The 22475-nt window shown below is 52.1% G+C and overlaps 1 protein-coding gene across 5 annotated transcripts in view; it reads right to left on the bottom strand.

Moving 5' to 3' along the window:
• Positions 1-1390: 1390 nt before the first annotated feature.
• ASAP2 (ArfGAP with SH3 domain, ankyrin repeat and PH domain 2) overlaps positions 1391-22475 on the bottom strand; it is a 147755-nt gene continuing 126670 nt past the window's right edge. For 3 of the 5 annotated variants that reach the window (XM_032496988.1, XM_032496987.1, XM_032496991.1), the window contains 11 exons: positions 21349-21434; positions 19705-19820; positions 18639-18706; positions 17445-17558; positions 15144-15396; positions 12604-12738; positions 10965-11124; positions 5677-5726; positions 5212-5303; positions 4661-4783; positions 1391-3037 (listed from right to left, as the gene is read on the bottom strand). In XM_032496988.1, coding sequence (XP_032352879.1) covers positions 2963-3037; positions 4661-4783; positions 5212-5303; positions 5677-5726; positions 10965-11124; positions 12604-12738; positions 15144-15396; positions 17445-17558; positions 18639-18706; positions 19705-19820; positions 21349-21434 — 1272 coding nt within the window. In that variant the 3' untranslated portion in view covers positions 1391-2962. The remainder of the gene's footprint in view (positions 3038-4660; positions 4784-5211; positions 5304-5676; positions 5727-10964; positions 11125-12603; positions 12739-15143; positions 15397-17444; positions 17559-18638; positions 18707-19704; positions 19821-21348; positions 21435-22475) is intronic. The other 2 variants (XM_032496990.1, XM_032496989.1) reach the window with 1 other exon arrangement.

Below are 22475 nucleotides of genomic sequence, written 5' to 3'. Positions count from 1 at the left end.
CTCTCGATGTTACCTACCTACTGGGACTGAAAAAAAAGAAATGTCATTTGTCACTTTTAAACACAAATAAGCTTAACGGTGCACTTAGGGAGTGACGCACATTAAGAACTTTCTGAGGAAGACCAGGGCAGTCTGTTCTGCAGCACTGGCCGGCGACGTGGTCTCACTGGCTCGGAGCTCTTGCCCGGCAGAGGTCTGGCCTGGGGACCTGGGTCATGCTGTTCTGAAACTGTCACTGCCAACTCAAGACATAAAAAGTAAAATATGAAAGTGTATCATCAAGATAACATGCTAGTAAACCACAATAATTCTCTCAGGAGTTAAGAAAACCTTAAAAGATTACTGCTTATGTTAAAAGTCACAGTATTTAGATCTTATATGGAGTCAGATTTTTTTCTTTTCTATTGTAGTATATTCTATTTTTGTGTTTTAAGTTTATAAGAATAAAGTTTAGCCTTTTCCCATTTAAAAAAAAAGTCACAGTATTTAACGAATCTCATGTACAGAAGGCCAGTGTATTTTTTTAAAGGACTGTTTTTATATCCAGTGCTTTACGAAAGATTAAAAACACCAAACACACTACATCCATTTAAAAGTATTTTATTTTTTCCAGTCAAATGACTAGTTAACAAGAAGGGTAGATGTATTCAACATGCTCGAATTATAAGTCACTGCATCAGGACAATGACAGTAAGAATGGATCAGGTTACACAATATATACAGTTGCGCTGCAGCTAGGCCAGTGATCAGGTGAATGAACTGAATATCATACATCTCGACTAGCGTCACTCCAAGCTGCATGTTGTGTTATCCACCCCTCAGCGTCACACAGTAACTGTTAAGTCTGTGGACACATTTCTGAGTCGCCATCCCTTGAAGTCAGAACTGATGGAACATGGCACACACAGTGCCGGCATCCTGCAGCTAAGTCCGTGAAACGTAACTTTAAATATAAATAGGTATCTACAATGTTTTCCTTCCTCTCAGTTGCTTTTCGTTGAATTTGCACAGAGCAAATAACTAAGAAAGGATATTAGCAGGGAAGTTAATATAATCTCTCCTCTGACGAGTAATATTTATTAATTACTGCACAATAGCACCACAAACTGTAGACTGGAAAAGTATTTCCTAGATATTTATGTACCAGTGAACCTGACAGATTCATTTGGGACTGGTGTTCAAATGTTGATATAAATCAACTTTAATTCCTTATTTAAGCTGGCACCAAGTAGTCCAAAGGCTGATTGTAAGGTACAGAGTGGAGGACTGTGTTAAAATACACATATGAAGTGCACTGTGCAAAATACATCTGTTTACTTTCTTAAATCTATGAGAGAATTAACTAAATGAAAGGTTCAAAACAGAAATTAACAATCAGTGAAAACAGATGTAGTGCTTTTAAAAAAGACTTTAATTACAGATCTAACAGATTTTTACCCGAAACTTTGAAAGGCAAAAAACGCAGTTGCCATACGACATCATAAAACATTCCAGTTTGTTGTCTTCCTTTATAATAATAATAAAAAAATACAATGCAAAATTAAAAAAAAAAAAAAAGCTCTACACTTGCAAGAGTCTTGCGTAATAAAGACAGGCTGCTTCAATCAAAGGTACCATCGTAACAAATGCAATAAAAGCATCGTTGCCTTGCTTTCCAAGCCTCTTAAATTTACTCTTTTTCTTTTGGTAAAAACCTAAGTAGGCGTTACATGCCTACTTATTCTCAGAGTGCCAAAACTGCCGATATTCCTACTACGAACCTTATGCTCACAATTACTAAACAGGTATGATAGTCAAGTTCATTAAACTAATGAATTTTGATTTTAGCATATACAACCTAATCCCCCCACCCCCAGTAGCTTCAGTTCAGAATGGTATGATGGACTTCAATAGTTAAACTGGGACGTCTGGGAGTATTTTATTACCTGGGACCTACAGATTTCTGATATGCTCTTGATTACAAACAAATGGACAGATTAAATTTCAAGACAGTGTAACTACCATTCCTGTTGGTATATTATATAAATACAAGACACTAAATTGAGTAAACATTCTCTTGAGCTAGAAGGGAAGGCAGTGGTACACTCAGTAGGAAACAGCAAGTAGGTGGTAATACGGGGTGAGGTGGGGCGGGGGTCTGCGCCACGGTACTCTGTGTGACGGGGGAAGATCAAGAAGGCAAATTCCAAAACATCTAAAGCATATCAACTAGTTTAAAGAACTGTTTTGCAATCCATCATCCTTAGTTTTTCACCAGATTCAGGAAGTTTGGTTCCATCATCTAGAGCTGAGTTAACTGCTATGACATGGGCTGTAACAAACCATCCGTAGTCAGGCTGAGCAGGATTGTTCACGGCGGTTACACACATGCAGAACACAATGAAAGCTGCCGCCTCGCACATTAGGGCTGGAAAGTACAATGCTTACGGAGAAACTTCCAAGTTGCTTTAAATAAACACTGGGTGGATTTCTTCAAAAGAAATCTTGGAAGGTATCTTTTTAGAAAAAGTCTTTAAAGGTGAACCGAAGCATTTTGTCTAGAAAGTCCAGGCTGGCTGTGGACTTCTAAAGCGACAGGCTTCCTCTAAAGAGTAACTGTGCTAAAGGTCACTGACTTCAGGAAGAGTGCAAATTTCTTCCCAACACTCAAAACATTTTTAGGTTCGGCTAATTCTGTAGATTCAAGGATCTTGATTATGTAGTTAAAACAACTTTTCAGTTCACCTTGTAGGAAATTCCGTTTTTCCTAATAAAAGTATAGCAATGTTTCATGAAAAACACAAATTATAAAAACAATTCATTGATATATATAAATTGCCTTTGAGTTTTTAAAACAGAACAGTGGCATTAGAGAAAGTGGGCTACCGTACAATTCATGGAACTGGTTATCTGGCAAGAGTTTTGGTACCAATAACGAAACAGGACATGACTTTTAAAAGAAGTGTTTTTGTTCAGTAGCAATTTAGTCAGCAATAAAGTGCACAAATGACACGGGAAATGCTCCTTTGCGACCAGGATCTCCATCAATGTGACCAATCTGAAATGAATAAAAGTTTAGGTTGTTATAAAAATTCCAAATGTTGGAAACTCTGAAGGGTACTATAGCATTTGGAGAAAAAAAAGAAAAGATCTCTTGGTAAGAATCTTTTCTGGAAAGAATTATTTGGGTAAAACATCTAAACTGTCTTCCTCTTTTCTTTCACTCATGTACCAAACACTGTGACCTACGTATTAGAGGGGGGTCAGTGTGGGGACAGGGCACCTACCACAGTCCTGGCGGTCTTGAAGGGCAGACAAGACAGGAGCTGACCACTGCCCCACCCTACTTTTTTTTTTTAATGAAGAAACTGAGTGTCAGAAGTTTGTAAGCTGCAAAGTCACTTAGTGACAAACATGATTTGGCCCTATTTAAATGCAGTCAAGCATTTATGGAAGATTTCAATAAATCTATTTCCTTTGTGCTGGGTAAATTATAAAAGCTACACATCAATCTGATCTCAGTGTCAATTAAGTAGGCAAATAAAAAGCTAAAAGAAAATCACCACAACTTAAATAGTGTTTTTGTGTGTGGGGGGAGGAGAACCCTTAAGATTACAGGCAGCATTTCCTTTCTTCTTTATAGCTTTCTGTATTTTTCAGTTTTTGAAATGAACGTGTATTTTCCAGATGGCTAAACCTGTGGTCAGGCTGGAGGCCATCCTTGGGTGGATCACACACGAGTGTGAAGCCAGACCTGCCTCAGGTCTCAGGGGTTTGCGGGCAGCAGGCAGGGAGGGCGGGAGTCAGGCAGGGGCTGGAACCGGGCCGTGTGCTGCCTGCAGCACTGATGGTGCTGGAAGGAGCAAGGCTGACGGAGGAAGGAACTCTGCACCGACAGACACCTGAATCCCTCAAGTGGGGAGAGGCAACAGGAAGACCCTGAATCCAGAGGCTTCGGTGCCAGGCCGAGTTTGTTCACAAAAGCCCTGCAGGCGACAGTTCCCACAGGCAGGACCTCTGCTAGGGGTACTGGCCAACACTCCTCACATTCAATGCGGAGCTGTTTCTAACAGCCCTGTCTGCGTCCTGCTGACAACCGGGAACCATCTGCTACCTCAGCTCCACCCCCAGAGCTGGGTCATCAGCATCCCCCATGTGGCAGACACTGCCGGAGGCACACGCGTGGGAGCTGCTGAATCATCGCCCCACCTGATAACGGCCGCCTCTCACCCGGGCCTCCGGGTCATCGCTACAACAGGCCATGACCTCCCTTTCTTGGGCGAGGCGGTAAGGCTTAGCCATGTCAGCAACTCGCCAAGGCCACCCAGCCTGACCTTGGGCGGGTCTGGGCTCTCGGGGTCACCAGGGGAGGTGCCACGGCATGTCTCAGGACCAAGCCTGACATCCAGCGACTGCCCCCAGGTCAGCTCTTTCCACCCGCCTCACTCCTCCAGACCGGCCCACGCCGGAGGACAGTGCCACCGAGAAACTCCAGGCTTCACTGCAAACCTTCACGTGCGCTCCGGAAACTGCAGCCTATGTGGTCTGCCCACCCTGGTGGGGATCCCACTGGGGGATCAGTCAGGCCCACTCAGAAGTGGGGGTGCACGGAAAGGACGCCTGAGGCCCGTCCGGGCAGAGCGGGCTGGATCTGGGCATAGACCTCCAAGCCCCGACTCACCCACCACTCCTGGTCCTCCTCCCCATCCACGATGATCACATCCCCCTCGGAGAACGTCAGCTCGTCCGGATTGTCGGCCACGCAGTTGTAGAGGGCTTTGACCCGCTTTGGCTTCAGCTTGGTCTGCGTCAAGAGAAGAGGGGTCAGACCTTAGTGTGCGGGGAGGCGCCTGCTCCCGGGGAGAGAACTGACTGGTCCTGAGGGCCTGCCTGCAGGCCGGGGAGCCCACAGGTGTCCAGGGGCGGTTCGGTGTGGCGCAGGGGCAAGGGGACTTCAGGAGGAGGCCAGTCGAGTGAGGAGAGCTGGGAATGAGGCGGCCCAGTGCCTGGCGTGCACATGGGGTCTGTCCTGGAGCGTGGAGGGCCCGGTCAGCGGCTGGTGAGCTCTAGGTTGCATCCTCCCGGATCCAAAGGACCAGGCACCCAGGAAGACGCGCCCCCCAACCCCGATCCAGGGTAAGAGGGCAAGACTGCTTCCCTGAGCCCTCAGAGAATAACCCACACACTCCTGGCCAGAGCAGAGAGGCACAAAGAAGGGGCTCGTCCACTTACAGTCTGTGACTTCCTGGGCATGGGCGCTGGGGGCTGCATGACCACGGCGTTGGACAGAGGACCCAGAGCTTCTGTTCCAGAGAGATCCGCGGCTTGAGGGCCAAAAGGCAAGTTTCCTGAGATTTTCTAATTGTTGAGGGAAAAGTCCCTCGAAGACCAAAGACCCTTGTCCCTGCCTGTAACCTCTGCAGAGCGGGCAGGCCGGCGGTGTCACAGCGGAAGGGGGGTGCTGCCCCCTCCAGGTCCCGCCGGGGTCCCCCGCCCGTCCCCTATCGTGGCAGAAGGGGACGGGAGCGAGGGAAGGGTGCAGAGCAGCCCGGGGGCAGGGGCGTGAGAGGCTGTGTGCAGGGCGGGTGGCTGCTGATGCAGGACAGCTGGGCCTGATGTGGGGCTGGCCCCACCTGGAAACACCCCCACCCCATCCCCACGGCCCAAGCAGAGATTAGCCCCCTTTCACATAATTACCAGGTCCTCTCGGCTGGCCTTTGTTGCTCAGTGGGGTTGACTTGTCAGGCCTGCAAAGAGGAAAACAGATTTACTGGTACCTGAGGCCTGAAAGGCACGTTACCGCCCCACCTCCCTCCCTTTTTCTGAAGGAGTTGTCTATGTTCAAGTTGAAAACAGGTGGGCTGATTTTATCAACTGTCATTCAACTATCTCCATTTTTGGAAAAAGGAAGAATGAGAGGCTCAGAGGACAGTTCTAGATCCAAGGTTCTCGATTCCAAAACCAGGATCGTCCCAAAGCTCTCCTGTCCCATGTGGGCCTGCTGCCAATGACCTGGGTCTGGGGCTGGAACCTGGGCACCAACCGGGTCAGTCCCCTCCCAGCGGGGACTTGGTCTCTTCCTGCATCAGGGCGGGGCTTCTCAGACCCAGGGCCCCGGGGGCTCTACTAGGACCCATCCAGGCACCGCTGGCCGGCGTCATCCATACTTCTGGACTCTGTGACCCTGGTGCCTGTAACAGACGTGACTCAGCGTAGCTCAGGCCCCGCTATGAGCCCTCGGACCCGACACGTCCCAAGGCCGCAGACATATGGAAGGGAACCAGCTCCCAGGGCTGGCAGACAGGGGTCTATGAACTCTGACTTGCCAGGTGGGTCTGGATGAACTGGTTTCTGTGAGTCACCATTTTCATCTGCAAAAGGTGTGACACTAGCCCTGCCAACTCTCAGAATAAGGACAAGTGACAGAGTAACTGTGATGAGCTGAGAAAGGACCCCTATCTCCAGTTCTCTGCACGGAGCCAGGCAATCAGGGCTTGACACGGGACGGGAAGGGGCTGGAGGGCAGAAGAGGCGGATAGGGGACCAGTGAGGGATGAAAGGCCCTTCTGTTGCAGGCCCGCTCTGTCTGATGCTTCCTTCTCTGCCCAAAGGAGCCCTGCCTAGGCCGTGGTGCTGCAGCCACAGAATGGAGATGGAAACAACACTACTTTTGCTCATGTTTTCAAGGAACTAAAAAAGGCAAAACAAGCGAAGGCCCCACCAGTCTGACCAGTCCCACCATTTGCTTTCCATCAACATCAAGTCAGAAATCATGCTGAGCCTGCGGATCCTTTGTCATCTCCCCAACTACAAAATGCCCACAGGGAAGGCTTGACCCTTGAGACAATGGTCAGCAAGCCTTTTCTGTAGATGGCCAGAGAGTAAGTGTTTTAGGGTTTGTGGGTTACAAGGTCCCTGTCACGACTATTCAATGCTGCCACCACAGCACGGGAGCAGCCACAGATGATGCGGGACACACTGTGTGGCTACAGACCCTAACTTTTGTTTATGGGCACCGAAATCGGAATTTCATATAATGTTCATGTGTCATAATACATTCTTCTTTTAGTTTTTTTCAACCATTGAAAAAACAGCTAAGCCCGTGGGCCACACATGAACTGGCAGCGCGCTGGACCGAGGCACTGTGGCCTGGCCTCGGGCATAGCTTGCCGCCTCCTGCTCTAAGTCCAGATTCACACCCAGGATGAACTGAGGAGGTAAGTGCTCCCTTTGGAAAGAGGACACTCTAGTGCAAGTCCTTTAAGAACAGAACCACTGGGCAGTGGCGACGTGACTCCACCCACCCCAACGTACTTGGGGTGCCCTAGCATCACCCCTCCCCACCTTTCCTTTCCGTCAGATGACATGAGAGAAAGTGAGCCCATGAAACAGGGAAGCAAGTACAACTGTGCCAGAGCCCCGCGAGGACACGCCCGAGAACCAGGGAAGCAGCGAGCGGCCTCAGAGCAACTGGACAGAACGTGCCCGAGTCCTTGCCTGTGCAGCCGCCCCTGGGGACCTCAGGGCCCCGAGACCGTGGCTGTGGTCAGGTTCTCATCTAGAACTTCCACACAGGATTTGGTCTCTTAAAGAACAGCAGCTTGGAAAGAGCAAATCTGAGGGTGCTCCAAGGGAAGAGAGAAGAAAGTTGAAGCAGGGCGCGGAGCAAACACAGGCGCTCAGGGCAGCGGGACCTGCGGCGTGTAGCGCGGACCTGAGAGCGCGCTCCTCATGGCCTGGGAGGTTTCACCGCGCCGTGAGCACAGGAGGGCAAGGACTTGAACGCTATGCTTCAGAGCGGGATCTTGCAAAGCAGCACTTAGAACAGTTCTGAGAGCCTCCTGGTTAAAAACAGCAGCTGAAATACATTTACTTCCACTTTCTCCCAAGCAAAAGGATTAAAAATAATTTAAGCTGCACCGAACAAAGAGAACTAAGAGGAAACAAAAATCTGGAAGCTGAGAACGGGGGGGGGGGGGGGGGCAAATCCTAACCCTCCTCGTTCATCTGAAGGAGCCCCCACGGCAGCAAGGAAGGCCCTGAAGGATCCCCGCTGGTGCCTTCAAGCCCCCAAGCTCATAAGCCTCTGGGAGTGGGAGGGAGGGAGGGAAGGGCTTAAACGCAAGGATTGGCCAGAATCTGCCGAGGGAGTACTGGGTCCCTGGATTCCCGCCCCAACTCTGAGTAGCCTAGCACCTCCCACTCTCAACCCCACTGAAGACCAGGAGCCTCCATCTTCAGAGAGGGCAGCACAGAGGGCGTCTGGACAGAGGGCGTCTGGACAGAGGGATGCCAGGGGCGGGAGCATCTTTTAAAAACCTGAGGGACTAAGTAAAAGCTTATCTTTATTTCTGTATTCAACTCCCATAAACTCTGCTCCCTTCAGGCCAGAGAGTAGAAGTCTGTTCTCGCAGGAACCTGAGGTGTGAAAGAAAAAGGCCCCAAATGAGGGTCCCCTAACAAAAAGGCCAGTGAGGCGCCCCACATGCTGAGACCCACACCGGCAGCTCTGTGCATAAGGGTGCAGACTGTCACTCAGTCTAATGCCTCAGCTCAAGTAGTAACTCAGGGGCAGGAAACACATTTACAGGGAAAAGCCTCTAATGTAACAGAAGTCAAAACAAAGAGAAAAGAATGTGGAAGAAACAAATTCCGCAGAGAAACAAAAGCTAAAATAAACATTCCCCCATCATTAATAGTCTGAGAAGAAAGTTAATAAGTCCAGGAAACAAATAGTATATTAACTTAAACAATATATGATAGTGGAAACAAAAAAGTCAATAAAACAACTGGAAGATAAAGTTGAGAAAAATCTCCCAGAACCTAGATTGTAAAAGCAAGCAAACAAGGCAGAAATGGAAACTAGAAGGTGGACAAGAGCTGGCCCCTCCACAGCGCAGAGCTGCACTTCCAGCCCCCGCCTCTAGATGGGGCCATGGGACTGGCTCTGGCTAAAGGAGCCTGCGCATCACTCAGGCCTCGGAGGTTAGCAAGCCTTCAGAGTTTCTCTCTCCCTAGGGAAGTAACTCCGGGCCTCCAGGGGATAAAGATGGGGGAGTCAGAAGATGAAGGGGTCTGGGCCTCTGACTCACCTCTTGGGATTGCTGTACAAGCAAAAATACGGACAATTTCATGTGGGCAAGAAGTCAACTCCATACGTTAAATCACTGAGATCTGGGGGAGCCTGTGAGAGCAGTTAACTTACTCTAATAAAGAGAAAAGAGGACACGTAGAGGAAAGGCCGAGATCTGACATCTGAATAATAATATTAAAAGTGAGGACAGAAAAAAAAAAACTAAAATAAAACAGATGTTAACTCATTTTTAAAAAATCAATGAAATTTCTCAGAACTGCAGGATGTAGTTTATATCCTGAAAGGCTCCCATTATCTGCTTGATGGTGGGGATGGAAAAAGATCCCTCTGGGGAGTCAGAGCCTGAGCAGGGGCAGGAGGCGTCCATGAGGGGAAGCCTGCAGGGGAGAGGAGGCTTCCGCACAAAGGGGGAGGAGGAGATGGGAAATTTGGTAATTCATAAGCGTGGGATCAAGTAAGTAAACTTGGGGGCCAGATTTCTCACCATTGAAAAGGGAGTAACAAATACAGAAAGGGAGGACATTAGAATGAACCTTGTAGTTCTTTTAAAACACTGTCCCCAAACTCTTTACTGAGAGCTGGAATCTATGACCACCCTGTGCCACTCCACTGCCCCCAATCCGAACAGAGTCTGGGCTCTGCCACCGTTGACCAGTAACATTAAAATGGAAGTGATGTCCTGCCAGGTTCCAGGACACGTTCTTGGGCACAGCCACCAGGATGTGAGGAAGCCCTCCCTGCATGGAGAGACCGTTACATGTAAGTATCCAGGCAGCAGCCCCAGCTGGGGTCCCAGCTGACAGCCAGCACCAAGCAGTAGACGTGCGGACCAGAGACACCTCATGACACTGCCTGCCTTCAGCTGATGAGGCACTTTGTGTCGACCCATCCCTAGCCCGTGTGTCTTTTCAGCTAGAGGCCCGGATGTTGTAGCGTGAAGACAAGCTATCCCCGCTCCCCACCCTCCGTGCGGATCCAAACTGCTGAGACTGTCCCTGAGCATAACAAAATGGTTATGTCTTGTGTCAGTAAATTTTGGTGTGTTTGTTATTAGAACTGAAATTGGAGACAGTGTGAACGCATGGATTTCAATATAGATAGAAATACAGAGATAAATGTATTTATATATATATATACACACATGGATATACACGTATATATGCGTGTGTGTGTGTGTGTCACTAGTTCTGACCACTCAGAGGGCCTGCCTGGGACCAGTGACACTGCAATAGCAATGAAGACACTAAGCACCCAGATCCTGGCTTCTAAATATCCTTTCCACTAAAAGGAACCATTTTTCCACCACAGGGGTCCATAGCCCGACATCCATGACTGGATCCCCTTGCAGTAAAAGACATTATTTGGACAAGTGGCAAAGCTTGAATGCAGTCTGAGTTTTGGAAAGTAGTGTCCATGTTAATTTCCTGATTTTGGTTGTACTGTGTTTCTGGAGGAGAACGTACTTGTTTGTAGGAAATACATGCCCCACACTGTAGAGGGTCCTCATATTCAAAAGAACCCTGTGAGTGAGCAACAAACAAGACCTACAGGCCTCGTGTCTTGAGGACTTTAACTCCCCAAATCGAAGTGTCTGTACTAAACAGAAATCTAAATTCATCACGTGGCTGTAAGACACACATTGCTATGAAGTATTTACAGTTTAAACATTCTTGATAAATGATTTTTAAGACACCTGAAGCCTGATGAATTAGTTATGTAACACTTGACCTCAAGCCTCACAGTAGTAGAAACACTGGCGATTTCAAACATTCAGAGAAACCTCAGCAGGTGAAGCGAAGGGGCTGCGGCCACTTGGAAGCTCCCTGAACGCAAGCAGCAAGGATGGCTGACTTGGCCAGGCCCCGAGAGGACATAGAGGAGAGGCGGTTACCCGGGGGCCGGCCTCTTCTGAGGGAGGCGGCTGGGCGGCAGGGGCGGCGGGGCTTTGCCGGGTGGGAGCCCGGGCTGGGCCGGCTTGCTCTGCTGGCTCAGGGCCTCCAGCACGCTGGGCGTCTTGGCTACCGGAGGGGGTGGCGTGGGAGCCAGGGGATCTGAGGAGAGAGAAAAGGAGAGAGAAACACAGGGTCAGCCCCAGGCGTCCCATTCCCAGCCTTCTCACCGGAGGCTCTTCCGACAAAGGCTTCCTTTTTCCTTTTGCTATTTCCTAAGGAAAAAAACCTACTTTCATGGAAGATTTTTCAGAAAACAGTATGGGCAGGAAGGCCTTCCGAGCCTCAAGTTAGGATTAAAATGCTTTTATGAGCTTGTGAGAATTTTCTCAGCTGGCATCCCTTGTGGGGAGGTGAACCGGTTTTCTGCTCTCCCGGAGACCTGCAGGAGCCCCGGGCCAGGTCTGCTGCCCATCCTGTCCCTGGGCGCCCCACATCCCGGCTGCCAACGGGTCAATAACTCTGTAAAGGCTCCCAACTCGTGAGAGTGAAAAGTTTCTTATTCTCTACATTTTACAGGTGAGGAGGCTGAGGCTTCACCAAGGGCGCAGAGCTGGTAAGACACCGAGCTGGGCCTCAAGCCCACGCATCCTTCCTCTGCTCTCCCCGAGAAGCATCAGTGCGCTCCCGGAGTGTCCAGCATTAGTATCTCGTGGTCCGTGTTGAGCGGCAGCCTGCCTCAGGCTCTGGACTGGATGTGGACACCTAGGGCGAGCAGCCCCCCTCTCCTGGGACAGCACTGGCTGACCAAGGCGGGGTCCAGTTTAGTCTCTTTTTTCATCCTTGTTTCCTTTTTCTATTTTAGAGAAAAAGTCAAAAGGCACTCTTGCTTGCAGATCTACAGCCCCAGGGAGGCCAGACTGAGAGGCAGGAAAGTGGGCTTCTGAGACCTGCCAGGTGCCCCCCTGCCGTCTGACTTCGGGTGTGCCTGAGCTGATGCCCCCTCTGGAAAACCCTCCCAGACACAGCTTCCTGCTCTGCCGCCAGCGCACTTACTGTGGCTAGGGCTGGCTTCTTTCACCTCAGCTTAGGTCGAGGAAGCCAGGGAAAGCCCAGGGAAACCCTCAGTGCCCTCCACGCAACCCCAGAGATGCTGGAGCCCCTCCCTCCTACGGCCGATGCGGAGCAGGAAGGAGACGCAGCACCCAGGGCTCACCCTCTGGTCCAGCCGACACCCCTGCTCGGCCGCTGGAATGAAGCCCCTCCCCCGACCCTCCCCTGGGTGCTGGGACACTCACCCACATACAGACGCTGAAGGGGGACACCAACCAGACTACAATCCACAGGAGGGTGCCCAAATACTGAGAACCACCGAACAGCCAAAGGAAAGGAAGCCCCAGACAATGTGTGAAAGAAATGTTGCTGAAGTGCTTGGAAGACAGAGGGCGAGAGTGAGCAGGCCCCCTGGTGGGTGCGGCACAGACAGGAGTTTGTGGCTGGGGAGGAGGCGGCGGCCACAGGCCTCCAAGTGGCGCTGGGCACCTGGCCCGAGGCTCTCTCCCATGTGGCTGCCAGAAGACCCCCCAGCCATCCAATCTACAAAGCCCAATGGCAAGAAAGGAAAAAGGAAAAAAAACGTACTGGTAGATGTCACGCGGAGAGGGGGCAGCGGTGGATGGACAGCTGGCGGATCTGACGAAGATCGCTGCCTGCTTACACCGTCCACACTTACAGAGTTTGTCTTCCACAGGGCGTTAGCTGAGGAGGCTGGCTGAACTGCACACGCACGCACACAAAGGCATGCACACATGCACGCGCACAGAACAAAAAACAGAAACAGAACACTGCATTATTGATCCTCTCCCCTGTAAAATGGTACACATGACCCTTCTACAATAGCAGTAAGACCACAAACAGAACACTGATTTTTAAAATTTTTGTTTCTGGTATCTGCAAGACAGATACCTATACACACTGAACCAATGATGTTTGGGAGAATTCCCAGCTGGTTTTCTGAATCTTACAGATTTTCTTTCTCAAAAATACCACTTGAAGAGGGAAATGATAACCACAGTGACCCTCCTGAGCGCTGCTCTCAGGAATGGGACATCTGCCTGTCTCTATCCATTTCCAGTCCTCCCCACAGGGCCACCACCCTGCACAGGGGCGCGCCCGTCCTCAGACAGAGCACGTGGAGAGAAGGGTGCAAATCAAAGACGTCAGGTGAAGGGCTCTCTCTCCACCTCCTGCAGAAATGTTTCTGGCTGGAAGTCGATTCAGGGGACAAACCGGGGAGACGGCACAGCCCTGGTCACATCCCTCCTCTGCCCCCAGGCCCCAAGCTCCTCCTCAGTGAGCAGCCTCTGCTCAGGGCACAGGGGTGACCCAGTCTGAGGCTATGATGGCCTACCCAGCGGGATGGGCCTGGAGATGACTGCACAGGGCAGGTCTGGGGTCGGAGGGAGCCTTCGCACATCTGCCACGGACAAGGTCCTCCCCGGCGCAGGGCCGGACAACATCGGTGCCGTTCTAGTTACTGGGTGGAGATTCCACGTGGACCGAGCGTGGACCAGATGGAGAACAAGGAGCTCTGTGGGGCCGTGGCAGGGATGAAGTGCAATTCCCATCACCAGAGGAAGAAACGCAGCTAACCGTGGGAGCGGCAGAAGGAAACGGGAAGAAAAAAGCCAACACCCTCTCATTCTAAGACTTTAGGAAAGCAAGAAATAAAGGTGAACAGTTTTCCTTCCTTTCATATGACCCAACAGAGCAAAATAAATCTCTCCTCACAAGGTACACAGTCACTAAGGGTAGGGATGACCTAATCATTTAGCTCCAGCCGTACAAGAATAACTCACGCCCTGGGGATGCGGGAGGCCGGCAGGAGGCAGCAGAGATGTGCTGCCCTCATCCGCCTGGGCCCTCCTAGCTGTGGGGCTCATCCCCTCCACCACCCGTGCTCAGGGCCCTCCCTTCAAGCCCGGGCTGCGGAGGCGATGGGCTCTGCGGGGAGGTGAGCGGGTTGGCTTCCACAGCCTGCAGCGCAGGTTTTGTCCTAAAGGGTGTGGTTCTGTGACCCTGACAACAGGCTCCCGGCCTTCTCTGGGCCTCCCTGAGTGCCAGGGGCAGAGCTGTGTGGAAGGGTCTGCAATGTGCCCAGGGCCGCAGCGGGAGGCGGGGCACAGCCATGCCGCACTGTAAGCATGGACCCCATGTGGGGGCAGATGTGCTCACCACGCAGCCCGGCCTGCAGCACTCACCACCGCTCCCCCATAGAGACCAGTCAGGGCACAGTGCAACTTGGGACGGACCTGGGGGCCTGCCAGCCGCCTGCAGAAGCCGCGGGACCCGGGCAGCATGTCCTGCGGAAGCTCCTGCCCCGCTTCCACGGGAAGCCCCTGGAGGCCCCTGACCTTGACTGGCAGTGCTGGCCCAGAGCTGGCCTGGCTACTTGCTTGACCTGCCTTTAAGTTACATAATGACCAGTGGGCCTTCAGTGCTTGGCAAATTACCTAACTCTGGGGGACTCCAGCTTCCATTCTTAGAAAGAGCATCTGTTGAGTGACACTCGCTGCGCCGTGACAGATTGGCTGCGGCAGGCTCCGGCGAGGCGCGGGCAGGGCTCAGGGCGTGCCTGTGTTTTCACACCCAGCCTGAGCACAGGTCACCCAAATCAGCATCTCTCTACCCTTCACTTCATGGGGATCACAGAGAGAAGAGATGACAGCAGCTGTGACAAGCGGCCGAGTGCGGACAAGAGAGAGGTAAAAGGGGCAGAATGAAGGCGAAGCAAGGCGTGAGGGGTGAACAGCACAGCAAAGAGAAAGGACCAGGAAGAAGGTCAGAGGAAAACGTCCGGGGCCAGAGGCCGGAGCTGACCCACCCATCTCAGCCCTCGCGGAGTCCCTGAGCCCCTGAATCACAGATGCCACACCCTTGCCCTGAACAAGAATGAAGTCAAGACACTCTACCTCCATCCTAAGACTGATGGAGTTCATTTAGGAAACAAACAGCAGAAGTACCAAAGACCCCAAATGAAAAACAAACAAACAAACAAATCCACTCTGATGCCGGCCCAAATGTCAGCTAGTTGGGGGCAAAGTGATTACAAACTCCCCAAAGCAAAACCCCAATGCGCTGCTGGACACTGGGGCTGGGGGGGGGTCCAAACAGCTCAGTACCTTTGGCAACGTTCCGCGGGGGGAGCGGGGGGGCGCTGGCGGTGCCAGGGGCTGCAGGCTGGGTGGGCGGTGGGCTGCCACTCAGGATGGCTCCATATGTCTCATTCTGCAAGATGCTGGGCACGAAGCTCCTCTGTTTGTCCTTGGCCAGGCTGGCGGCGTCTCTGGCCAGGGACGCGGCGTTGGACTGCAGCTGGGTGGAGCCCAGCTGGTAGAAGCTGACTGGCCGGTCTTCCCGCCGACTGGGACTGGGCTGTGGAGGGGTGGTGGGCAAAGCTGCATGAGATGCAGACACGCTGACCTCTTGTCACAGCATTCAAGCTACCAGTGACGCCCTCAGGTGTGCCATCTCTACCTGGGCATGTTGCCTTTTACTGTCGCACAACCCAAAGCTCCCTCTGATTGTGTCTTTTGATGGAAGCACAGACACTCAAAAAAGCCATGACTTACACACATTTACAATTCTCCATTCTGTGAAGAATTTAAAATATAATCTAGTTCATTTTTACCGTCAGTTATCTCAACCTAGCTCTATATTTCCCCTTTTATAAGCTTTCTCAGAGGACTAAACAGCGCAGCTGCTCTGAGCACCCAGCTGCAACGGACCCCCAACAGCCATAAGCCTAATTCAGGGGCGATCACAGTCGTCTTCCCATAGGCACTGGAACTCCTACGATTCCTCTAACTTCAGGGTCAGCGAACCATGGCCTGTTTCTAGAAATAATGTTTTATTAGAAAGCAGCCTGGGTCACTTATGTACTGTCTACAGCTGCTTTCAGGACACCCTGGCAAAGCCAAGGAGCTGCAACAAAGACTAGGATATTTTAGGCCCACAAGCCTGAAGCGTTTATTTAACCTAAAAGTGTTTATTTACTCGGCTTTTCAAGTTTGCTGACCCTGGCTCCACTGGAAGGTCACGTGTATGGAGTCATGACGTGGGTGAATTAGACTGAACTCTATTTCAAATGTCAGCTTCATTGTAACAGCTGTGATCTTGAGCAAATTACTTAACTTTGCTGATCTGACTTCTCATCTGTTAAATGGGTATAGCTTTAACTGCCAGCACAGAGCCCAGAGTTGAGCAGGTAGCAGTGTCAGCTGTCACACCCGCCTCCCCTCATGGGACCACCGAACCGTCAAGGCTCCGGCCAGCCCAGCGCAGAGCGCAACGGCTAGCGGTGCCTCGGACGCAGTTCAAACTCCGACAAAGCCCATGGCGGTGTGAACTGACCGTACCTCTGCTCCCTACTGGAGGTGGGGGATGAGTCTGCACTCCCCACCGGGCTCTCACTGGGACCACTGCCCCCAGACACGGGAGTGTGGTGTGTGCTTAACGAAGAGGCACTCATCTGGCAGCAAATGTTTCAGAGGTATTTCAAACCGTCTCCTTTTTTAAAGGCAGGTCTAAATACAAAATTAGCTCTGCTCACTTTGATGCCATTTTATAGCTAACTCTGTGAAGAAATTGCTTATTCTAAGAAATAGTAAGTATGGATGTTAACTGCTCCATAAAGCAGGATGGTCCAGTAGGTTTCAGAAATGCCATATATACAGAATCAGACATCCTCCGCACACATCGGGAGATTAAAGTCCTAAAGTGAAAATACAAACACCACACGGCATTCCCACTAATCCGACAGCTGCGAGTTGCCAGGTGTGTGGGCTCTGGGGTCAGTCTGCCCAAGTCTGACTCTAAGCTCTGTGACTTGGGTGAAGGCAGCAACCTTCCAGGCGCACCCACAAGTGCACGAGACAGAGCATCGCGAGAAGAGGCTGGACGAGGAGGCAAGAGATCCAGGTTGGTCTCCAAATACTGGCTTCGCTGTGGCCACGCCAACTCCTCTCTTGAGGCCTGAATGACCCTATCTGATACAGGAACGAGTTGGACCTAGTGGGCTCTAAGGGTCATTCGGTGATTTCAGTGAAAGTTTTAAAGGTCAACTAGTGAACGTGGTATCGCGGCGGAGCCTGGCTCTTTATCAGATCATCCACAGTGAGAGCGCTTCCTCCAAAATCCACTGAGTGATGGCCCTCCTGTATCTCTCCTTCTCATCAGAAGGTGAGCAGCTGCCTATGGTTACATCATTAATGCTCCTTAAAAGTACTGTCTGCAGGGCTGGGAGCCAGGAGGCAGTTGTGCGCTGGGTAAAAACCAAAACCCTACTGCGATCAGTGGAAGCAAAAAGTAAACTGTATTTCCTTTACTACAAAACAGCTTTCTGCCCTAATGACAGGCTCAGGCCCACACTGCTCTGCAGGACACCGATCATAAAACTCTTCTCGGCCACAAGCTGGACCCACCTGCAGCTTCTCATCCACGTCATCATCGCTTTCGTCCAGGTCTTCGTGGAGCAGCCGCCACTCATACTCGACGTGAACGTGGGAATTAAACCTTCCAGATAAGGCCTGGGTCAGCTGAGGACGACAAAAGGCTGTCAGTGATGCTGCTCGTATCCTGGGCCTTGTAAAGCGGATGTCCACCAAGATGGCCAAGAGGCAGCTGGGCGGGCAGAGAACCTGTGCCCCCGTCCAAGGTCGGCTTATTTAATTCGCTGCATGTCAGGTTAAGCACCTACCCTAGTCCACAGATAACCGTGAGACTCAAACCCAGCAGCTTGCATCTAGAGCCTTGTAAGCAGGGAAGCTGCAGCCTGCAGGCCAGGGGTGCTTGCGCTCTAAAGCTTGCAATAACCCCGCCTTTCCTGACCAGCACGAGAGAATTAAGCCCTGAGGAACGTGATGTGAATGACTGTTTTCTCCAGGAAGGCAGACAGCTGGCTCCACTCAAGACGCAGAGGAGAGAAGTTAGTCCATTAAATAAATGGGTGTCTTGGCACACTAGGGGTTAATTTTCTCCAGAGCCAGATGGTCGCTGTGTAGTCTTGGGCAAGTTACTTAGCACTTCTGTAGCTGTCTCCTCATTTGTAAAACGGGGTAAGAATAGGCCCTCCTAATTAACGTCCTAAGGTGATTTTCAGGATTAGATGAGTTAATGGACATACAGTGACAGGGTAACACCGGTTACTCATCCTGCAGCTCCACAGCATCGCCTATTGGTGGTTCTGTGCACTGAGCACTTACTATGTGCCCCCTGCTTTACCGAGTTCAGCAACAGCCCCCACAGCAACCTGGCAGACTGGCACCGCTGACTCCACTTCACAAATAAGGCAACAGCACAGAGAGTTGGCGTGACTTTCCCAAGTCACAGGACGGAGCCCCACCGCACACCCAGGTCTGCCGGACGCGGGCGGTCCTCTGCTCCACCCACCCAGACAGCGCCAGGGCCACGTCCACATGTCCCAGCAGCAAATACTGACTCAGGGTCCAAGTGTCGCTACCAGGCGGGTAGTCACCTCTCTAAAGGCTCCCCAGGACACTTTCAGCAAGCCATCCCCTTGGACACTGGGATGTGCTCAGGACGCTACCTCGGGGCTCAGAGAGCACCCCCAGGGCCTCCCCGCCCCCACCGATCGGCCGTCCACGCCGGGGACTCACCAGCTCCTCACAGTGCTCGTGCCTGAGGCGCTTGGCGATGTCCAGCGGGGTCTCTCCTGACTCGTTAGCTGAGAGGTGGGGTGACCAAAGGACATGTTATGGCAAAAACAAGCAAAGGTCTGATGTCAAGAGGCAATTTAAAAAGACAGAGCAGAGCAGCTCTAAATTACACTGAACACGACTAATGAAATCCCCTTCGTTTGCCCCAGTTGGTGCCGAACTGCCCTGTAACCGTCCAGAACAGCAGGCAGCAGCGTCTAACCGGTAAGATTTCAACAGATAAAGCTTGAGTTACTCACAAAAATAAAACCAGTCAAAAAGCCAACTAATGTAAATAAATATCCAAAGTGTAAGTCGTGGAATGAAGCAGCTCAGGATAATTCTCTAACCAAAAGCGCTGTAATCCTAGTTCCGGGCATCTGACTGCAGAAGACTTTACAGCTCCTGCTAAGTGTGTTTTCTTCTGAATAAGCCTCAGTCAATGAGGTTTGATGACTCATTAACGAAACACAGAACAACCTGGCTCTGAAGCAGGCATCTGCCTTCTTTCCATGCTCTTTGGTCTCTTTTTAATAGTTCTGCCAAAACTCTTCCTCCTGGCCCGCGGGCTAGACTGCGCCCAGTGGCTGTGTGTCTGAGAGCCGCTGGGGAGGGAGGATGAAGGCTGAGCAGACCGAGGGTTCCTCGTGGAGGAGGCTCGGGGCCAGTGAAAGGAGGGGCAGTGAACAGTGTCTCCCACTGGTAAACATGCCAACCCAGAGCCAGTGAGGGGTTAAGTCTGATCCCAGGTGGGGGCATGAACAGGAGGGCGAGATGCCCACACCTGATCCACCTGGGCACCTGCGACGGCTGCCTCTCAGAACCCAGAGAACGCCTGCCTGCACGTGACGGCAAGTCTGCGGAACAGCGGAGGAGACCACAGGATAGGTGAGACCGCAGCAGCCTTGCAGAACAGGCCCCTCTCCTTGCTGGGCAGGACTGACTACCCAACTCTGCACAGAGCCCAGGGCCTGGGCCCTTCCCACTAGCAGGCATGGGACCAGCAGGAGAGGAGCAGGCAGCTCACCGATCCCGATGGAGGCCTTCCCCCGCAGCAGCAGCTTGAGGCACTCGGCGCTGTCGGTCAGGCAGCAGTAGTGCAGGGCCGTGCTGCCCTTCCCCGTCTGCTTGTCCAGGTTCCCACTAGCGCAGACACAGAAAGGAACAGTGAGCCACAGGCCAGAGGACTAGGGATGCCCAGGCAGGGCACTGGGCACGTGAGAAGGAGAGGCAGCAAGCGATCAGAGTCACGGAGGGTTCAAAGTTGAAAGTTCAGAGTCCCCGGGCTCCTCTGAGCTGGCTTGCCCTGGACTGCCCTGAAAACAGGCTGAGAGGGAACCACGAGGAGACAAAGGTTCTTCCAACACAAAACAAGACCAGGTGATCCCAAGACAAGCCACTCAAGCCACTGGTGGAGGCAGCCCTGGGACTGCGGCCACCGTCACTGTTCTGGGGATGGACAGCACGAGGGGACACCAGAGTGACCATCAGGTGACACCCATTGCTCTTATAAGGAGGAAACCAGCTATGTTTCCTTTTTTTAAAAGCAACTAACTTTTCAGTGTAAAAAGGAGCCTCCTTTCTGATTTGTCCTCTACTCTTGCTTCCATCTGTTAGAAAAGAAACCAGGATGTCCCTTCTCCTGTCTGAGAAGTTGCACAGAGGGGGACAGCACCACTCAGGAGTCACTGAGCCCCTGCCACACTCCAGGCGCTGGGCAGGCACTCAGGCTCCACCAGGGGACAGGGTGGTCTGAGCAGCTGCCCTCAGATGTCCAGTGAACTTTCGGCTCCTGAGGAAGGAGCCGACTGCCTCCCAGGCTCCTCTCCCTCTGTCCACATCTTCACCACCCCCCCCAGGAATGGGAGGGAAAGGCAGAAGACACCAAGTGCAGAAGACTCCCTTGTTTTGCACTTTGGAATCTTCCATTCCATCTGGAGCAATCTCCATGGCTTTTAACCAGTACCTCCCCTCTCCAGCCACCCCCCACCCCAAAAACCTGATTAGGGCGCCAAGATACACCTCAATGGATCTTCGTGACTGGCCTTCTGCACCAGGCAGGCACCATACCCAAGTGAAGCCAAACGTACCAAATGGGACTACTGGGGACGGAGGACACTGCCCCCGCATGTCTTCTCTAAAGGCAACTTCTAATTAAAATTACAGCTTCTCCAACCAAGCAAAACGCCCACAGCCCAGTGTGATTTACAGCCTAGGCCCTGCCAGCAGCTACAGCTCAGATCTTTGCTTCCCTCCCTTCCCTCCCTCTGCTCCGGGGGCCCTGCCTGGATCCCGTGGGACACTCACCTCACAGGACAAGCCCAGGGCCTGTGCACAGGGTAGTTGCGGGGGCCACAGACAGGGGCCACTTTCTAGGGGCTGAGAATTTAGCAGACCTATCGACGTGGCATCTCACTGAGTCCAAGACGCTAGAAGCCAGATACCGCGGATCCCAGGACGGGTCTCCCTTCTCAGACCCCAGGACTTCCTCAGGACTGCACTGAACACCCCACACCTAGCAGCGCTTTTCTTGTCCCGTAATTCATATCCAACCTGGGGCAATTCCAGCACCTTGGCCGCAAGACGGAAGCAGTGAGGCAGCCCCTGGTTCCCTCCTCAGGAACACTAAGGGGACAAAATCAAACACCTCCCCTAATTTCAGCACACCTACCTGTTCTGAACTAAAAAGTCCACAATGTGAAGAGAAGTCCGGTCCACGGATCTGACGGCAAGATGGAGGGCAGTTTCATCCGGCTCCTGAAGACCAAACAGAAACATTCCAGAATTCCAAGGGGGGCACTCAGTTTTGTGTCCGACATGAGTGAAATCGTGTATTTGAAAAGTCTTCTTCCAAAAGTCTCTTAAGTCTTTCCTTCAAAAAACGCATCTCTAAGATACCCGGGGCCCCCTTTAATCTCCATGGCAAACTCTGCCCTTAGGAATCTGCAAAGTTCGTCGCAAAGTTCCCCACTCTTTCTGTCCCTGAATCAGCAACAAGAGGTGCTGCCTGTACACAGTGGTCTCCGTTCAGACTCCAGGAAGGTTCCCCGGGCCTCTTACCTGCTCCCTGGATAAATATAAATGTACATTTTTACTACAAGGTTAAAGGTTCTCATTCTGTATTTTACAGTATCCAAGGCCATCAGCGCTAACACCTGGCCTGTCTGCAACTCACACGAGGGAGGAGAGGACCGCCACTGCCTTTTCTGAAACTAAGTTTTGGCAGGCGGGGGAGAAGAGACAAAACAAGGGCTGTTTCGGGTGGGTGGGTGAGAGGGCTGGAGGCCGAGGAAAGACCCACAGAGCAGGGGGCACGGGGCAGAGAGAGGCCCTCTGCCCGGACCTGCCCTGCCTGCTTGCCGGCCCGGGCCAGCCCTCGTGCCCCCACAGTACTGCTTGGAGTGGAGCATGCTTGGCCCTGGGCGCCACGGCTGGGGTTCCTCGACTTAGTCTCCATCACTGAACACTGAGGCTCCACACAGCGTGCTCAGCTGCTAAGGGTGACACCGGCCCTATGTGCGTCCACGAGCGCACCCGGGGAAGAGAATGAGAACACGCATGGGCCGTGACACCAGGGATTTCCTGCGGACCGGCCCTGCCCGTGAGACCCCACCTTCTCAGCAAAGCTCCCCCAGGGAGGAGGGCGAGGAGGGCAGCTGTGCACCAGGCCCAATCTGAGTCTCCTTCCCGGCGTGGCCTCGGGAGCTGCAGCTGAGGCTTGGCTGCCAGCTCCCCACAGGCCCGGGAGGTGCTTGTGCTGCCCTCGGCAGACAGGGCTTCTCTCCAGGGCGTGGGCCT

The sequence above is a fragment of the Camelus ferus genome, chromosome 15, assembly GCF_009834535.1.
Source record: "Camelus ferus isolate YT-003-E chromosome 15, BCGSAC_Cfer_1.0, whole genome shotgun sequence".
Classification (NCBI taxonomy): domain Eukaryota; kingdom Metazoa; phylum Chordata; class Mammalia; order Artiodactyla; family Camelidae; genus Camelus; species Camelus ferus.
The sequence above is the reverse complement of the archived record's forward strand: the minus strand, read 5'-3'. Positions and strand labels throughout refer to the sequence as shown.